The sequence below is a fragment of the Patiria miniata genome, unplaced genomic scaffold, assembly GCF_015706575.1.
Source record: "Patiria miniata isolate m_02_andy unplaced genomic scaffold, ASM1570657v1 HiC_scaffold_3, whole genome shotgun sequence".
Taxonomy (NCBI): Eukaryota; Metazoa; Echinodermata; class Asteroidea; order Valvatida; family Asterinidae; genus Patiria; species Patiria miniata.
Window position 1 is genome coordinate 21276895 of NW_024037069.1, and position 18458 is coordinate 21295352.

General features: G+C 40.1%; 1 protein-coding gene across 2 annotated transcripts; it reads left to right on the forward strand.

The window, feature by feature from the left end:
- The first annotated feature begins 246 nt into the window (after nucleotides 1-246).
- LOC119736957 (probable tubulin polyglutamylase TTLL9) lies at nucleotides 247-17956 on the forward strand. 2 transcript variants are annotated; one of them, XM_038211003.1, is made up of 13 exons: nucleotides 247-383; nucleotides 2809-2852; nucleotides 3300-3383; nucleotides 5571-5685; nucleotides 6450-6569; nucleotides 7244-7378; nucleotides 7525-7665; nucleotides 8138-8225; nucleotides 13490-13611; nucleotides 14276-14409; nucleotides 15446-15559; nucleotides 16643-16767; nucleotides 17335-17956. In XM_038211003.1, exons 1-13 carry the CDS (start codon nucleotides 366-368, stop codon nucleotides 17403-17405), a joined length of 1311 nt encoding a protein of 436 aa, XP_038066931.1. In that variant the 5' UTR covers nucleotides 247-365; the 3' UTR covers nucleotides 17406-17956. The 2 variants fall into 2 exon arrangements, with proteins under 2 accessions (XP_038066931.1, XP_038066932.1); XM_038211004.1 differs by lacking the exon at nucleotides 5571-5685 and adding an exon at nucleotides 4818-4929 and having other exon boundaries at nucleotides 249-383; nucleotides 17335-17954.
- Nucleotides 17957-18458: the final 502 nt, after the last annotated feature.

Sequence of the window (18458 nt, forward strand, 5' to 3'; positions counted from 1 at the left end):
TTGGTCTATTCTTATTCCTCGATCCATTGGTGACAAAAGGAAACACGATTGTCCTTGATAAATTCAAAACTGGGTGTGTTTTGTTTCGTTTGTGTTTTCTTAGGGGGGGGGGGGATTTCTCTAGTATTTTGTTTACATAAGCAAGCTGTTTCGCGATGAAAAATATCACCATCTACACGGTGAACAAGCAAAACTTTGATGCGGCGATCGCAAGGAAAGTCCGTTTGGATCCAATCGATCACGAGAGGGCGCTGTCTAATTGCACTATGACGACCAGGGAAGCGGAAAGGGCAGTTCGAGAAAAATCGTAAGGGAAAGCCTGGAAAATCTGTTGAAATGTTTTGATATCAAGATCGCCTACAACAATGAACAAGGGTGGAAGGGTGAGTACCGCATGCATAACAGATTGTCTTGCAAGTAGTTTTGAAGCCGTAGTGATAAGCATTTTATGGAAATTCGACACTGTTCGAAGAGGGTAAACTCAAACATGTCAAAGATGATTTTGGGTCAACTCGTACCCGAGTTAACTCGTACCCGAGTCAACTCGTACTCGAGTCAACTCGTACCCGAGTCAACTCGTACCCAAGTTCACTCGTACCCGAGTTAACTCGTACCCAGGTTAACTCGTACCCGAGTCAACTCGTACCTGGGTCAACTCGCACCCAGGTCAACTCGTACTCCCCTCCTTTTTTAGTTTGGAAGTACGGATGGATGGTTAACAAAACTTCCGATTTTACCCTCAAAAACGGCGACTGAGAAATAGTAGTGATGCCGCCAGAAATACAAATAAAGTTCAAGGATTAGTTGAAGGCGGTGGTATCAAATGTTGCTCACAATCTGGATGAAAAGGGAAAATGTACCGTTCATCGGCAAGGGCTTCATCGCGACGGGTACGGCGTGGAGAACATTTTCAAAACGGCATCAGTGTGGTACTCGCGAGTCGACGGAGCCCTCGCTGATAAACGGTAAATTTCATTTTATATCCAGATCATCAGATGTGTTATTTTAAAATTTGTGTAGTATTTTCTCTTAATACTAATGATGTTTTTCTTTCTTTTTTCAGAGACCCTGGATCACTGAAATTGTGGAGTGACTGTGCGAACTGCTACGTCTTTTTTTTGTTCGGTCGAACGTGTTTTAAGGGCATAGTTTTCTTTTTCGAATTAAGTATTTAAGACCTTTTTTTTTTTAAAAGAAAGCTGCTATTAAAAAATGAATTTTGTAATGTAAAAGTAATATTTTTCAACGTTCACTCACTCCATTTTTGGCATCATTTATTGAATAATAACTGCACATGGCACAAATCTCTTTGGGAAGATTGGGGGCCCTGAAAGTACAAATCTGAAGAGAAAATATATTACAAGAAACTTAAAAGAGTCACACGGACATCGTTATTTAATTTATAATAATTCTTTAATATGTTGGTCATTTTTTGTACAATTAGTTCGGTAAATGTCGTAAAAAAATTCTTGTGCAGCTCAAATAAAGTTTCTGCGATAACTTCCACTAGAATATTATTTTGGTAACAGAAATGTAGGATTTTTAATTATTTGTTTACATTTGAGGCATCAAGGAAGTAAACACGATAAAGGAAAATGGTGGCGCGTTTCGTTCAGAGATGCTCTTTCTATAAGTTTTAGGGGACCAATTTGTTAGTTGATCCTTGGGTGTGAAAGATTGTTTGACATTAGCAAATTGTAATTCAAGTGCAAGAGAAAGTTTTATCTTAAACAAAACTGAGCTAATCGGGTTTCATCCTCAAAACTTGACATCCGATTCGATTCATCATGAACTGTGTGACAGACCATCCGATCGATCGGTTTGAGCAGCAGAAAATGGTTCATCGGAAAACCACAGGATCATCTGTAATATAAAAATAAAATAAATTGATAAAAGCATGCATACTTTGGGTAGAACATTTATTTGAAGTATGAAAATTAGCCCCGTATTAAATATGTACAACTACAAATTACACCAAGGCCTAATGCCGTTGAAAAACGGCGAAGGTTTCGACACTAACTACGCGACGGCAAAAACACCGTGCACGCACAACCACTTTGACCGGCGAGTGTGCGCACAGGCTCGGCAAAAACGATGTCACCGTGCACGGACGACCACGTGGACCGGCGAGTGCGTGCACAGGCCCGGCAAAAATGATGTCACTGTGCACGGTACGACCACGTTGACCGGCGACGCGCACAGGCTAGGCACAAACGATGTCACCGTGCACGGACAACCGGCCATATCCCTCGGATCTTCCGTTCGTTTCACTGATTTTCTTTTCGAAAATAGGCAACTATTTTGAGCTGCGGGTACGAGTTGACTCGGGTACGAGTCAACTCGGGTACGACTTGACTCGGGTACGAGTTGACTGGGGTACGACTTGACTCGGGTACGACCTAACTCGGGTACGACTTGACTTGGGTGTCAATTTTGGGGTACGAGTTGACTCGGGTACGAGTTAACTCGGGTACGAGTTGACCCATTTCCTCAAAGATTATTTCACAAAGTCCAACTTGGGTGACACACAATCACAATGCTTGTCATGCTTGTTATTTCATCATCATGATCATGATGAACAGAAGTTCATATTATTGAGTCACTCATCCCAAATTTATAAAGTGTGATGGGTGGGGAGGCTTTCTAAAAATAAACTTCATATCATATTATTATTACTCCGAGAACTGTGATATTTAACGGAGTCCAGTGTGTTGTCCTATTTTTAATGAGCTCCTTGAACTTCTTGAAAAGTTGACAGAAGGAATCAAATCGATTGCATTGCCATTTTCACCATCATTTTTTTTGCAGGCAAACCTTCAGAACTACAGGCCGGTGATCCGTAAGGGAATTGGGTAAGAATTTATTCTTCGTTGAAGTACTAAATTTTCTCAGTTTAGATTTGGCGTAGGTTCCTTTGTAAAACTAATTTCCAACACAGAATACCACAATGCCTTCTTCCAAAAACAAAATTTGGCAAAATTGACCAACCATTTAATTTTTTTTCTGTCACTCAGTCTCAAGTACAGAATCAGACTAGTACTAGGCCTACTTACTCGTAATTTGTCCTGAATGGATGGTACTCCTAGAACTATGATAGGAGTAAACGGCTGGGCGGTTAATGCTGTAAGTTTCTGCAGTCACCCTTTTTCTATTTTCCTACAAAAAAAAAAGTACAAGTATCATGGAAATCTGTGGTACTGATTCTGTACAGCATTAAAAAGAATGAAGCAATTTTAGGGAGTGAATTAAATAATTTTAATGATGAAGAGAAACACCACTACCCTTTTCTGTCTGTCTAGGGATCGTCCCATTCGTTTCAAGTGCTCCTTACAGAACACCATCCTTGACGTCTTGCGATCCAAGAACTGGGTTGAAGTTAAAGAGTAAGTTGGATTTGTAATATATTTTATTTTGTGTAAAAAAACTGAAGTGCTACCTAGTTAACAATTTAATCTCATTTACCGCCATTGTACACACCCCAAATTCCCCAAAATTGGTCGTATCATGAAGAAAAAAATAAAATATTGTATTACAGCTTCACAATTCAACTTCAAATGCTAACAGTCGTTGTTTGTCATTTGGCTGGTTTGGTAGTCTCACTGCAGCCTGATTGCTTGAAATCCTTTTACATTTTTTTATTGTTTTTGTTCACATTTGCTCAAGAAAGGCACTTTTTAGGTAAATATATACTGAAAAAGTGTCAACACTGTGGACACGGGGATTTAATTTCCACGCATTGCCAACAAAAAAAAAAATCCTGTGCAAAAAATCAATCATTGGTTTCATACATGTACTTTCATCAATGGGTAAAAAGCATCTTTTGATCTGTCTTTTATTGCACTGATATCTGCATTCATTTCTACTCTGTTATTTTACCAGTGAACCTGTTTTTGCAGCCACCTGTTTTCTTTTTCACTCCAGCATAAGCTTATCTTTTCCTATGTTTCTGTTACCACATCATTTCAAGGGAATTCAATTAACCATCAACTATTCTGGTCTGCGCCTTTCGACCACATCCCCACTTCCGCATATGTAAATAAGTAAAAAAAACAGTTTCTTGTCCTTTTATTGCCCTTAATTAGGTGTTTTGTTCCATTTTCTCTACTTTTTTTTTTGCTGAGACTTTTGTGTCCAAAAGAGCTGTTACCCTGTCTACCAGATTTTGAAGTTACATAAATAGCTACAATTTTCCTGGAAACAAATAAAAGACAAAAAATATTGCAAATGTATTTAAAAGAAAGGGGGGGGTGGGGCTGGCCAGAAAAAGGACGCGGGCAGGGACAGGAAACTGGTTTATTTTTTTAATTGGCCTTACGCTGTACATGAAGAACTCCTTTTGTAAAATATGTCCTGCCCATGAATCTGTGATGGGGGAACCTCCGTTTTTACTTTCTAATTGTTTTTTATCAGTCTTGGACTGGCGTAAAGCCCATTGCACCCCCCATCCCTGTTCCCTACTCTGAACTCTTTATCTTCCAAGCCTCACCCCGTGCTAAGGTTCATTATGCTATTCTTACTAACCCATGCATTCAGGGGATTTACGAAACGCAGGCTTTGTCTTCAGCTTCCGCTTCAAGAAATGTCTGACTGGCCCCTGACTTAGGGGCATCCATCAATGTTTTGCCTCAAGAACATGAGAGGCCAAGTTTTAGAGTATATATGGTTTGGACATAAAAGGCTTCTAAATGAATCCAAAGCCAGAGATGAAGCCAGAGATGGAGCCGAAGCGAAGCTGAAACAAAGCCAGAGTTTCGTAAATCCCAAAAAGCTATCTTGATTAATGGTGCCATACGTGTATATATATCTGCTCGCTGCAGAGATGCGGACTTTGATTTCAATTGGGCGGACGTGGGCTGGATGAAGGAATACTTTGATCACTTCTACATGCAGGAGCATGTCAGGATTAATCACTTTAGGAATCACTATGAGGTTAGAAGGTCATCTCACGTTGCACTTATGGTGCAGGCACTCTGACCAATGGGGGCTGCCATCTTGAATTGTCCATCATATTCCATGGGGGCTGCCATCTTGGATTTTTAGTTTAATGGGAACTTGGGAAGCATGGTATGTTAACCCACCAGTGTAGTTTTCACTGAATCACTACCGTTTTGTTCAAATATATACCGACAATTTAGCTGTCAAAAGGAGAAATATGGACCAATAAGGAAAATAAAAAAAAGTTGATGACCTCAGCCAACTTTCAGCCAATCACATTCAAGATTGCTGCCCTGTTCGGTTCAGAGTGCCTGTAGCATAGAACAAATTGAGTGGAAAGTCAGTGTGGAAAGACATGTGCTACTGTTTTGTGAAAAAAATTTGTGAGATTTGTTGATATTTTTCTCAGCTAAAAGAACAGTACGTTGTTCAACAAGGAAGGAATTACACTCTTTCGAAAAAGCAGAGCACTTATTGACAATAATTTTTTTGATTTTACCAAAGTTGACACTGCTTTTCCACTGATTTTCAGCCCAATTTTCCATCCCATTTTCCATCCCATTTCTTTATTATTTTGCTCCAATCATGATTTTATTTTTGTCCACTTGTGCTATACTCCTCAACTCACTTTGTAGAGATGAGTTTGATTTTGACTTTTTCTGGGCGGACCGGGTATGGATGCGGGAATACTTTGACACGTGTTACATGGAGGACCATGTACGCATCAACCACTTTAGAAATCACTACGAGGTAAGACCATGCGACCAGAATTAGCCAAAGTATAAAAGTAAAATCTGTCTGGCGTTAATGTGACTCGTCAGGCCAGTTGTAATGTTGCTGGTTTCTCTGTATAAACTGGACAGAGAATATTTCTTTTCCTGGATGGTATGCCAGTCCACTGCAGGTTACTCCCCAGCTAATGCTGGTACCTATTTATACTCCTGGGTGGAGAGAGGCCAGTTGGGGTGAAGTGGCTTGCCCAAGGACACAACAATTTTTAAACAATGCCTGAGCATCTAGGCCCAAATACACGGAGCATTTTAAACAGAAAATGTTGCTGAGCAGTATAAGCAGAACACATTCCATCGTTTACCATACTAGTGCCCTCCAGAATAGAAATACAAAATTAATTGTAAATCAGCGAAGCTTTTAGAACCCATCATTTACTCCTGTAGAGTAGTTTGAGTTTCATTTAGATTTTCCATTGTGTGATCCATTGAGTTTGTAACATCTAGTTTATATATACAGATTTTCTGTTATTTAGAGTATTTTATCAAATAATATCTTATCTAGTTTCCCGTAATTTGGTTGATGTTATGTGTAATATTGTGTTAACCACCCCATATTACAGTTCATTTTTTGTAAATTTTTAACTCTCAATTTATCAACTTTGAGTTTTCATCCATCCAGTTTGCAATATCCATTGTTTAATTCCAACATTATTCTAACAATTTTATAGCTATTATACTCGATTGTATGATGATTAAAAATTCGTTCATCATTTTGATTACCAGTTGACCCGCAAGAACCTCATGGTGAAGAATCTGAAGAGATATCGCAAGCAGTTGGAGCGAGAAGTCAGTAAAGTGGAGGCCTCGAGATGCGACTTCTTTCCCATGACCTTTGAACTACCAGTAAGATGTGATAACCAGCTTTTGTGTTTAACTATGTAAACAGTTTTTGGCATTTCCCATCGTAAAAGAACCGCGCAGTCCAATTTTTGTATATAACTCAAAGGTCCTTGATATTCTTGGGCATTTTTTTGCTATAACATATACATTTCACATTCCTTGTACTGAATATAAATTTTGGGTATCAAAAGCCCTCATGAAGTAATGGTGGCTGGGCTTACGTACCCGAAAGACTCCTGCAAAACTAGGCATGGAATTTGGTAGATTTGGGATATTGAGGGAAACAGATGATGTCTGATAAACAGTGTAAAGCAAAATTGTGAGCTTAAAAATAAAAGTTAAATTGTGTAATGAAGAAAACCTTCAAAATCTGAATTATAAAATGATTCTGTTAAAATGATAAAGCAATCCGGCAGTAAATTGTGCAATAAAATACTGGCAGCATTAGGCAGTTGACCAACTTTTATAAAGTAAAGGTTTATAAGAGTACAAATTTATTTCATCATGAATTGCACTAAGTGCTTCATTAATAGTAGTTTGATGATCTGGTCACAAATGATAATTTTTGATCAGAAATATTCTGTAGTTTATTTGCTGGAGTGGAAAAATTAGGGGATATCGGAATTTTTATGAGAGGATTGTGAAATGTTATGTATTCTGTTTATCAAATGTTCTAGTCGGAGTATCACATGTTTGTGGACGAGTTCAAGAGGAACCCTGGCTCCATCTGGATCATGAAGCCAGTGGCCAAGTCTCAAGGTAAAGGCATCTTCCTCTTCAAGAAACTCAAGGACATCATGGAGTGGAAGAAGGTAGGAGCAATCATGAATAATTCATACAATCATGAATAATTCATAGAAGTGTGGTCAGGGGTCACCGTTTAGAAATGTTCAGGAAAAGTCAAGTCACCTTAACTGCAACAAGATGACGTGTTTACTTTTTGTCTTTTCTTTTGCAGAGTGACAGTTATCGGCCCAGGGACAGCAAGGACGAGGAAAAAGAACAGCCAGAGACTTACATTGTCTCACGATACATTGAGCGCCCTTACCTTATCGGAGGGAGGAAATTTGATCTCCGGGTCTATGTGCTGGTAAACTCGGTAGGTTGAACTTTGAAAGCTGTTGAAATCAGATCAGTGTGAGGAAGAATTATGTTTCCATTCAGATTTCTAACAAAAGAGTCATTGCTTGATAGTGAATAATTTTGGTAACATAATTTTCTAACTGGATATACATATTTCAGGCAGTCAGGTTAGCGTAGCGGTACTTTCCTCGCCTTCCACCGCTGTGACCCGGGTTCGAATCCCACCTGGGCCAATATGTGGATTGGGTTTTCAGTCCCTACCTGATTCCGTGGGTTTTCCTCAGAATATTCCTATGGGCTTTTCCTCCCACCTCTAAAATTGAAATTTCATCTCATTGTCTTCTCTCTACAGGTTTCTTCAGGCTTTCGAGCTACAGTGCCTAGGGCACTTTTGAGGGATCCTTGGTTTCACTACCAGAAGGAAATAAAATAAAAATAAAATTTCATAGTTTGTAGCATATTCATATTTCGTCTGTTTTATATCACAGTATATTCCATTGAAGGCGTGGCTGTATAGGAGTGGATTTGCAAGATTTTCCAACTCACGATTCTCCTTAGAGTCCATCGATGACACCTGTATCCTTTTTCGTAATTGCCATCCCATCCTAGGGCTTGACAAGTTGCCAAGAGAGCACCAGAAAGTTTGCCGCAATAAGATCCAGTGTTGGAGGTCTCGAGGCCGGCCTCGGCCTCGAGGCCGGCCTCGAGGCCGATTTTTGAGGCCTTGGCCTCGGCCTTGGCCTTGGGACGTTGATGCCTCGGCCTCGGCCTTGGCCTCGGGGCTTTCCGGCCTCGTGAAACTGGTCGAGGCCGGCTCGAGGCCGCCCAATTTCCACCAATTCAAATGCGTTTTCGGTTTCAAATTATTTTATATTTTATTACCATATTAAAACTTCCGAAAAGCTGCAGTAATGGGTTCCCTTTGTATTTCCCCTCCGTGTTAAACTAAATGAAAAATACGTGCAGCACGCACGCACGAATGAATGAACTGGAACAGTTGAAGTGCCTCCCATCACGGCCCGCCGGCCTACAGTCGTACTATGTAATGTACATACATGTACATGTACACCATTGCGTGCGTCACTTATGAGTCTTTTAGTCCTCGGCGAACCGGCGAGTCTACTCCTTGCTAGACTGGCTTCTGGTCCACCATGCCGTACCCATAGACCGTCACTGCTGTTTCATTGCACCATGCATCGCACATACTCACTGCATCATCTTCTTGCCATAGAACCAGTCTAACTCCCGCTTTGGACTGGTTTCCCCTCCACGGTGTGCCTGAACGTGTGTTAATGGCAATGGATACAGGGAACCTTCGCTGTACTGTGGATGTGTGCGCGTACATGTACATTCGCACGTGTGAAGTACTTACACTTTTAGTCACTCTGATTAGTCGCTTTGCTAACAAAACATTGAGAATCGTTCAAAATGTCTTCAAATTCCCGGATCATCCATTTCGGGTTTGTCGACCACGAAGAATATGAAGAAAAGGGGAAAAGGAAACATAGAGCCTCCTGCAAGTTTTGCAAGGGAAAGGCTCCAAAACTCAGCGAGTTCTGTGGCACAACATCAAATTTTACAAGGCACCTTCAACGTGTTCACAAAGCAAAGTAAGTGTGTACTTTACGTTCACAATCACAGGTTGTCTTGTTGTTTTGTCTCCTTGTTTTTGCCTAATCCTAGCTGTCATTTTAAAATTTGTTTGATCTGAAATACGTTAGAAAAGTCGGAGTTGAGATCGACGTTGTTGACACGTTTGCCGCTGAGTGCGCGTCAGAAAATGGCACAGCGACAACGTGATTTTCCGAATTGCTGCCTCTGGCGTGTACGCACGGTAGCCGGCCAACATTGCCGCCGTGCACGGTAACTTTACACGTGCAGCAGTGTAGCATGGTCGGTGTGTCAGTGTCAGTGTGTTGGTCGTTTTTCTGTCATGTTCACCAAAGTTTTTGAGTATCATAATTTCAGGATAAAATATTTGTCCCCATACAATTACAAAAACACTTGAAATATTTTCTATTATTAATTAGGCTACTTAAAGAAATTCTGGTAAGGTGATTGTTGTTTTGTCTTTTTCTTACTTTTTTTTTTTTGGGGGGGGAGGGAGTAAAAGAAAATTACATGTGACTTCTATGGCAGGTTCATTCGTTTTAAATGCTTCTTTTTCTTCAGTTGTGCTGTTCAAATAAAGTTTAAAAGGCAAACATTTAATTAATTTATTATGGTGCAATGGTTCAGCTGCTAGTTTTAAGTGGTAAAATGAAAGCCTTGGTTTGCATTTGTAGGGCTTCAAAGTCAGAGTGTTATTGATAGGAGATAAGCCTAACATTTCAACTTGGAATTAACTTGAATTTTTTTTTTTTTTTCATTCTTCAGGTGGGAGGAATATTTGAAGGGAAAAACAACAATCGACAGCTCTCAGCAGGATCTCAAGGGATTTTTTTCATCCCACTGCTGGATCTTCAACTGATGGAGAGGCTGTGCCAATGTAGTACAAGCAGACTAGTCAACGGCAGAAGCTGATCTCTGCAGAAATAGTGAAGTTCATAGTAGGATCCAGCCTTCCACTGTCCATTGTTGAGGACAAACATTTCAGGAGCCTTTTGCAAGTTTTGGATCCAAGGTACTTGAAATGTCCTTTTTGTTTTGTTTTGTTCAGTCTTTGATTTTGGCTCGCCTAATTATAATACAACTAAATAGCACCTTACATTTTAGCATCAAAATATAAACATGTATTTACATAAAAATTTAAACATGTATTTAAAGCTACAGAAAAAAAATCATACTAAAATCCAAGAAAAACAATTCAGAAACTGGACTACAGAATGATTAAAAACTGTTAAAAAAAAAAATAATAATAATAAAATAAACTTTTTTATGCAGTGATACAGTCTGCAGTGATAATAAAAGTACACATAACACACAATTGTACTATAATAACAATTGGAACTGAAATAACTTAAGGAGCATTGATTATACTGTGCTGATCACTGTATCATAGAATGTCATAGGCATGTTGCAATGTATCATTAAAAGGTTTTTTTTTTAAGTTTTGATATATTTTTATTGGTAATAGGTATCAGCCCATGGCCAGATCAACGTTGACAAGTAAGGCACTTCCCCAGTTGAGAGCTGAAGGTAACAAGAAAGTCATGGACTTGCTATCCCAACACAACAGTATCTCTCTGACAACTGACATCTGGACTGATAGGACCATGCACAGCTACTTGGGTGTAACAGCACACATCATGGGAACAAACCCCAAAACTAGGAGCTATGGGTTGTTATCTGTTCTTCTGGTCTGCCAGCACTTCCGTGGGAGGCACACAGGGGAAAGAATCGCTCAAGCCTTTGACAGCATTGTTGAAGACTACAATATAGGAGCAAAGGTTGGTTAAGGCTGTTTTGTTATGGTTTCGGCTGTCAAAAGAGATAAATGCATCAGCTGAAGCATTGATTTTTTTGTTATAATATTATTTTGCTGTTTCAGGTAGACTTCATCGTCACGGACAACGCAGCAAATATGAAAAAGGCGTTCAAAGTGAAGTTTCCAACAGAGGACAATGAAGAGGCATCTGTGGATGAAGAAGAGGTCGAGGAAGTTGAGGATGAGACAGTTTGGGAGGAGCTGGACGATGAGGATGATGCTCATGTTGACTCCGTACTAAGACTGAGCTCCAAGCAGAGGATACCTTGCTTTGCCCATACTCTTCAACTTGTTGTCAATGATGGGTTGAAAGACATGAAGTGTGTCAGCCGAGCGATTGCCAAGGTCACAAAGATCTCCACTCTCTTACACAAGAGTAACATTTTCAAAGAAAGGTGAGTATTAAAGTTTTCAGAGTTCTTGATCCAAATTCTCCCATTGTCCTGTGTATAGTTAGTTAATGAATGGTTGGAATTTAAAATGTCCGTCTTATTTTTAGGTTTGAAAATAAGTTTGGGGTTGGCCGTACCATACCTGCAGCAGTGGCTACTCGCTGGAACTCACAATACCACCAACTTCGCTCACTCTTGAGAATAGAAGGAATGGACTGCAAGGCATTGGCTGAGGTGTGCGAACCACCAGAGTTTTCAAATGCTCTACTGACACGTAATGAGTTGGGGCAAGTTACTGAGCTGTGTAAAATCCTGGAGCCGTTTGCTGAAGCAACCAACTTAACGCAGGGTAAGTTTCGTGGCAAAAACACTTAAGAATCATCCAATAAATATACATTTTGTAAATTAAGCATAGTCTCTCAGCCATTTAATTGATATAAATAAGGTCAAAATCAGTTATTTGTGTTCATTTTGTTTTTGTTTTACAGGGGATAAAAGCGCCACAATAACCCAAGTGGTTCCTGTTGTCCTTGACATCAACAGCCATCTCAGCAAGTGGAAGGATGATGCAAGGGTCTGTAAGACACTTGTCACAGCTCTCCACAAATCGTTGCAGAAGCGATTTAGAGGGATCTTCATCAACTGTGGCATGGACACCGAACCAGGCAGCGGGAGTCATCAAGAGCCATTCATTGAAAAGATTTATCTTGTAGGTGCTGTCTTGGATCCTCAGTACATGCTGCACTGGGTAGATGCGGATGTGGTGTTCACCGGGAGCCCAGAAAATGCCAAAAACAAGCTGAAGGATACTCTGAAAGGTATGTTGAGTTTGTGATCAAGAGCAAAAGAGCAAAGTTTGAGCGGAGATCCAATAAGTTCAAAACTTTTCCAGTAAATTTAATTTCAAATATCCATGTTTGAGGACGGTTAAAAACAGTAATGGAAGGAGATTTTTTGTTCAAAAGATTTAATGTACCAATTCAATTCTCAAAAATAACTAATCTTAAACTGAACACATTGTGGCACTGTTGTATGGACTCAAATGGGGAAAAGAATATCATAACAACAGCATTAAAAATGTATAATGTCAAAAACACTAATTTTGCTAATGTTTTTTTTTACATGTGTGTACATAATATAGCCGGCCTCGGCCTCGGCCTCGGCCTCGGACACTGTGGCCTTGGCCTTGGCCTCGGCCTTGAAGGCTGTGACTCGGCCTTGGCCTCGGCCTCAAAGACCCATGACTCGGACTCGGCCTTGGCCTCGGAGGTTGTGGCCTCGACTACAACACTGATAAGATCCTTGTCTTGTTTTCTGTCTGTGGACTAATTTGGCAAACAATTTAGAAGCCATTTTTGAGGTAAAACCAGGTTTGTGCTCTAGGTCTAGTTCGTACGCACTTCGGGCTCCAACAACCAATAGGGTAAAGCAAATGCGCGCGCGCCTTGTCTTTAAGAACCAGGCATGCAACTTTTCCTCAGATCAGCTGATTTCCTCTTTTTTTACTTCCCATGTGTGCCATTGAAAATAGAAAAACACTGTACAAAGTCTGGGAAAAATTTGAATTTCCTCTTTTTTTTGTGATTTCCCAGTTGCATGCCTGAAGAACGCATGCGGTATGCACGTGGACGTGGTTCCACCTCAAAATGGCTTCTAATTTTGTTTACGAAATTAGTCTATTGAGACGCAAGAGTTGTTTTTTTAAATTCACGATAAAGCGCTATGGCTGTAGTCAGGTGTTTTTTTTAAAGTCATTTCTGAGTCTTTTCAAAATGGGTTTTTTTTTTAGAAAAATTTGTTAAAGGTTAGCCAGTCAGTAAACTTTCAAATTGTTTTTCCCAACATAAATCAGATAAAATCATGAAAGTTTGACAGTGCAGTGGCCATTTGAAAACAAATCCTTAATATTCAAGTCAAATGACTGTGAATTCTGAATGACTCTAAAACTTTTGATCTCAGCTTTGTAGTACAAGGGTTTTCTTGATATACTATTCTCCTTAACGAGCCATGTTGTTAAACAGTTGTTCATCTGACCAACGTGGCCGTTCAGAAGACGGCGCCTGACTATGACCCAGAGAAAGGTTGTAAGTGGTCGATGCAGCAGTTCCGACAGTACCTGACTGCAAGGCATGATATCCAAGATGTAAGTCATTTGCATTATTTCAAGAAAGCTTCAAGCATGTTCAATCTAAATTTTAAGGTTAACCATAGTTCCACTAACTTAAACTGAATGCACACACATCAAAAATGGTTTGATAAGTCTGTTCAGCTGTTTGAAACCAGCCAACCAACGATGGTCACATCGCAGGACCAAGAAGTTGGGAGATCATGTTTGACTGTTGTTTTAAGTTCAGAATGAACAATTTAAGGGCAAATTCACACACAACAATATCCGCAGGCAAGTTGAAGACAACCAAGGAAGAACTTTTCTTGTACTTCCTTCAAATTCATTGGAAGATTTCACTAAATTAAAATGTGTCTGTGTTTTGATCAAACATTGCTCTTTGTTAATCCTAACTCCTTGGAATACTTGTGAACTCCGGGATTCTGCTACAAACATCTTCAAAACATCTTACTTCATTTACCTGAAACATCTTACTTTATTAATATCTGACTGCAGTTTAGAAACTAGACTACTCTTGCCCGCTCAAGTTGTACCACAAAGTATCAGTTTGTGACCGTGTTTCTACTAAGTAACTCAGCCAGTGACTCAGTCGGTCGGTTGGATGGCAATACTGACCCTTCAGCTCTGGCAAAAAGACATCGTAAGATCTAACAGGAGAAGTTTATTTCTGCATCATTGTTAGGTGGAGGAGATGTACAGAAAAATGAACGACATCTTCATCAAAAGTCTCCAAAGCGTACAGAAGATCATGATCAATGACAAACATTGCTTTGAGCTGTACGGCTATGACATCCTGATTGGGCACGATCTCAAACCGTGAGTTGGGCTCTTAACTTTCAAACTTTCTATTTCATTCTCCCCATTATTGTGCCATTTTGGGATAAAAGAAAGCTTGGGCTGTGAAACAAAGACACCTTTGTGTCGTCAAAATTTGATGTCATTTAAAAGTGGGAAAGCTTATTTTGTTCAAAGCTCTCCAGACCAGTCTATTTACCAACTTTGCCCCGTTAACCCGTTGGCGTCGGAGGACGTGATAACACGAACTGGCTGTTTTTATACACAGGCACGGCTGACGGGTTAAGAAGTCAAGATTGCCTTGACTCGCCTCTGGGTGACGTCTAAACATGCTAATCCCTTTTGTACACACAAAGTCCACTGATGAAATCTGTGGAGACGGACCGTGTGGTGATCTTTAATTGGCCGTTGTGCACGGCCTGTTGTACAATTTACGCTCCAGTGCACACCCCAGAGTATTGAAACATATGAGGCTTCGGCAAGAAATATTGCACAAATACTGTTGAAATTACTTTTGCGAATCAGTATTTGTGGCGTTTGGCTGTATATCAGAAGTTGGCTGGAAAATTTGGCCTTTTGCGACAAAATGTTCTGCGAAAATAATTTTGCTGCTAATTGGTAAAAGTAGTATAAAAAAGTTAAAAGTAGTATACTTCATAGCCATTGAAGAAGAACAAGTATTTTAAAAAATCTGTCAGTTTTTTTAACACAGTTAGTCTGTTTTGAGATAGTAATTTTAGATATTTAGATAACTTTATTTCAACTGTTGTATTAGAGACTTACATAAATATTTCCTTCAACGAATCAGATTTTGAAGTCTGATTTTGGATGCTTAACATGCAACCCTCTCAATGAGAAGAAAACCAATTTCTGTCAAATTGCTTTGATGGGACTTGAACCCAGGACCTCGTGGTCGCTACTGCAGATGCCTTAACCACACGCCCACCAAGCTAGCCGGGGTCTCACGGCTGATTTGCATCTAATATTGTTTGACAAGAGATCAACAAAATGGTTGCCATGTTTTGTGAAGTAATTGAACTATTTTCCTTGTTTGCAGCTGGCTGATTGAAGTCAATGCATCCCCTTCTCTGACTGCCAGTAGTCAAGATGACTACAATCTCAAGGTTGGCCTGCTGGAAGACATGCTGCACATCATCGACATGGAGAACAAGTAGGAGACATGGTTGTGTTCTAGAATATTTCCCACGCCTTGATTACAGTCTCTGCATTTTGGCTTCACCTGTGATTCTCATAATTTCAATTTCAAAGTTCCTGAGTCAGAACATGGAGCTGTATCCGGTTCGTTAGTGTGACGTCACTTCAGTATGAACCATGCCCACTGCACATTAAGTAGCATTGGAGCCATTGGAACCAGAAGATACACAAGTGGAGTGTTTATCCAATGTGCGATAGTAAACAGTGGTGCGTGTTTATGGTGTAAATTGAGGACACACACGTGCAACATCATCGGTGAATCGAGGACAGGAACCAAATCGAGGATGATCTCGATTAGAAAACGTGTACAAAACCAATGAGAGCTGTTGCAAAATAGTGTTAGAGTATAAACAAAGGAAAAGGGAAGTGGAACAATAGAAAATCCTTGATTTACACCATAAGCAAACCTGTTTGTGCGCACACGTGTACGACAAAGTCACTAACAAACTGGATTGAGCTGGAGTACCCTTAGTCAGGTGCCTCAATCTACTGAAACTGAAGATGAAGCCAAGATTTGGGAAATAATTTTGGGAAAGTGATTCTCAGTCTTTTTCCTTGTACTGTCGTTGCTGTTGGATTAAAATTACACCAAAAAACTGCCGTAGTTAGTGCCTTTAAATCCATGGCAGTGCTTTGTTCTACTATGGTAACTGAAACAGCTTAATAGGTGTTACACATCAGCATGGAATCTAATGTCCAACAAAATTGAACACTTTAAAAAGATACAAAGACACTAAACTTTTTTTTTAACATTATCCTTCATGCTAACACTGTAAACATTGATCAGAGACATCTTTGTGTGATTTTGTTTAATCACTTGGCTTTTGATGGAATCAAATAATTGATGTGATACCCGGTGCTACATCACATTTGAATGGGTTAGCTTGATGAGATATTCACATATGAATGCTGGAGGTGCGGTTGCAAGTCCCACACATGCTTTGTTTCTAGCTCTAAGATAGCACTGATAATACATTGCTTTTAAAGTGTAGTCGGAAGAAAAAGCCCAACCTTACTATATCAATCTTTCTTGTTACAGATTGACGGGGAAGGAGAAGAGAGTGGGTGGTTTTGACCTGATGTGGGACGATGGACCAGTCATGGCAGAGGAGGGCGGGGTGGACTGCATCAGCCCTCCATCCTACTCAACTAATACATTCCTTGGTAAGAAACATCCGCTGGACTAGTTTTTCTTGTCATTGATTTGAAGTATGTTCTCACCATCCGACAGTAAATCTCTATTCATAAATACCTAAGACAGTTAACCCATTCCCATTGGTCGAGAGCCCGTCACGTGGCCGGTCTTAAATGGATGATAAAGACATGGCTGGCTGGTCTTTAACACTTTTCCAGTGTTACATGAAATTTGGACTCCTATGAAATCCAGTGCCTTTTACCATTTTATTGGTTGAATGTTCACAATCCTCACGTAGGCATGCTCAATACTACCAGTGAGTCAGTATTTCATAGTCCTAAATTCACAACAAACTCGCCACAGCTGCATCTCATCGGTCAGTACACGCAACGCGCACACCAATCTCCATAAAAGGATTTGTTTACGTCTTACTCGCGAGCAGGACACTCCATTATATAGCTAGAGGGGTATTTCGAAAAACAAAAAGTAAAACAAAAAACAAGCACTATTTAGAGGCAAAATTTTAATGTAGCAAGTAGGCTAGATCGATTGCCCGTGGTCCAAAATTATTATTATTGTTATTATTTTTTTTGCAGGATGTCACGTTGACAGGAAGGCGCAACTAAGGCAGCTCTTCAAGCACCTAGCAGCCAACAAAAAGACGTGATGGAAGACTCATCACCACATTGTCTTTCTATCACAAGATGTCCGATCCGTCCATACTGTTGATGCGGTGGTAGCAGGGTAATAGCCTAGCAGCACATCGTCGGCCTTAAATGGTGGCAATAGCTATTTCTGAATCTAGACTGTGGAGATATTTTTTGATATTAATTGTTGGATACCACCAAGCCTGCAACTTCATGATGAGAGAGTGTTGGCACTAGTTGATTGGGATGGCTTATAAGGGTCACAGCATAAGACTAAAATCTCACTGGACTACCCTGAGTGGGATATCACAACACATGTCAGTGGGGTTTTAAATACTACCCCAATTTGGTGATCACAGAACAGACTAATAGTTTCACTGTACTACCCCTTTTAGGTTGATACTGTGTTAAAGAGTAATGGTCCTTCTAGCTGAGCTCCTCGGTTTGGGATAAATAACTACCCCAAGTGGCCTATAATGTTATTATACGGCGCTTCAATGAACCTCTGTCATCTGATTGGTTGCTCGTTGATCACATTCATTGAATTATTCATTCAATCCACATGGGCGTAGCCAGGATTTTTTCTAGAGGGGGGGGGGGGGGGGCAAAGCACATTTTCCCCCCGGAATCCCTTTACTTTTCCACCATATTCTCGATTTATCATTTTTCGAGGGTGGGCAGGGACATTTTCCCCCCAACCCCAACCCAATAGCAATATGACTTCGCGCCTATTTTTCTTTCTTTTTTACCCCTTTTTTTTTTAAAGATTATTATTATTTTTTTTTTTTTGCTTTTCGTGGGGGGGGGGGGGGGGCAATGTCAATCCACAGCCTGGCCATACCGCAAAAATAAAAGTTTAAGTCCACGGTAAATAGAAGTTCCATTGCACAGTCACACAATTGGTGGCTCTGACCAATGAAATTTATTCAGTGTTGCATAAAACAAATAATGAATGTTTCACATTCGTGAAATGGAAAGAATAATTTCATTCATGCGCAGATGGAATGTTCCAGTCCACTTGGCTTTGCCTATTGGAAACATTCCATTGTCATCCATGAAATTATTCTTACCAT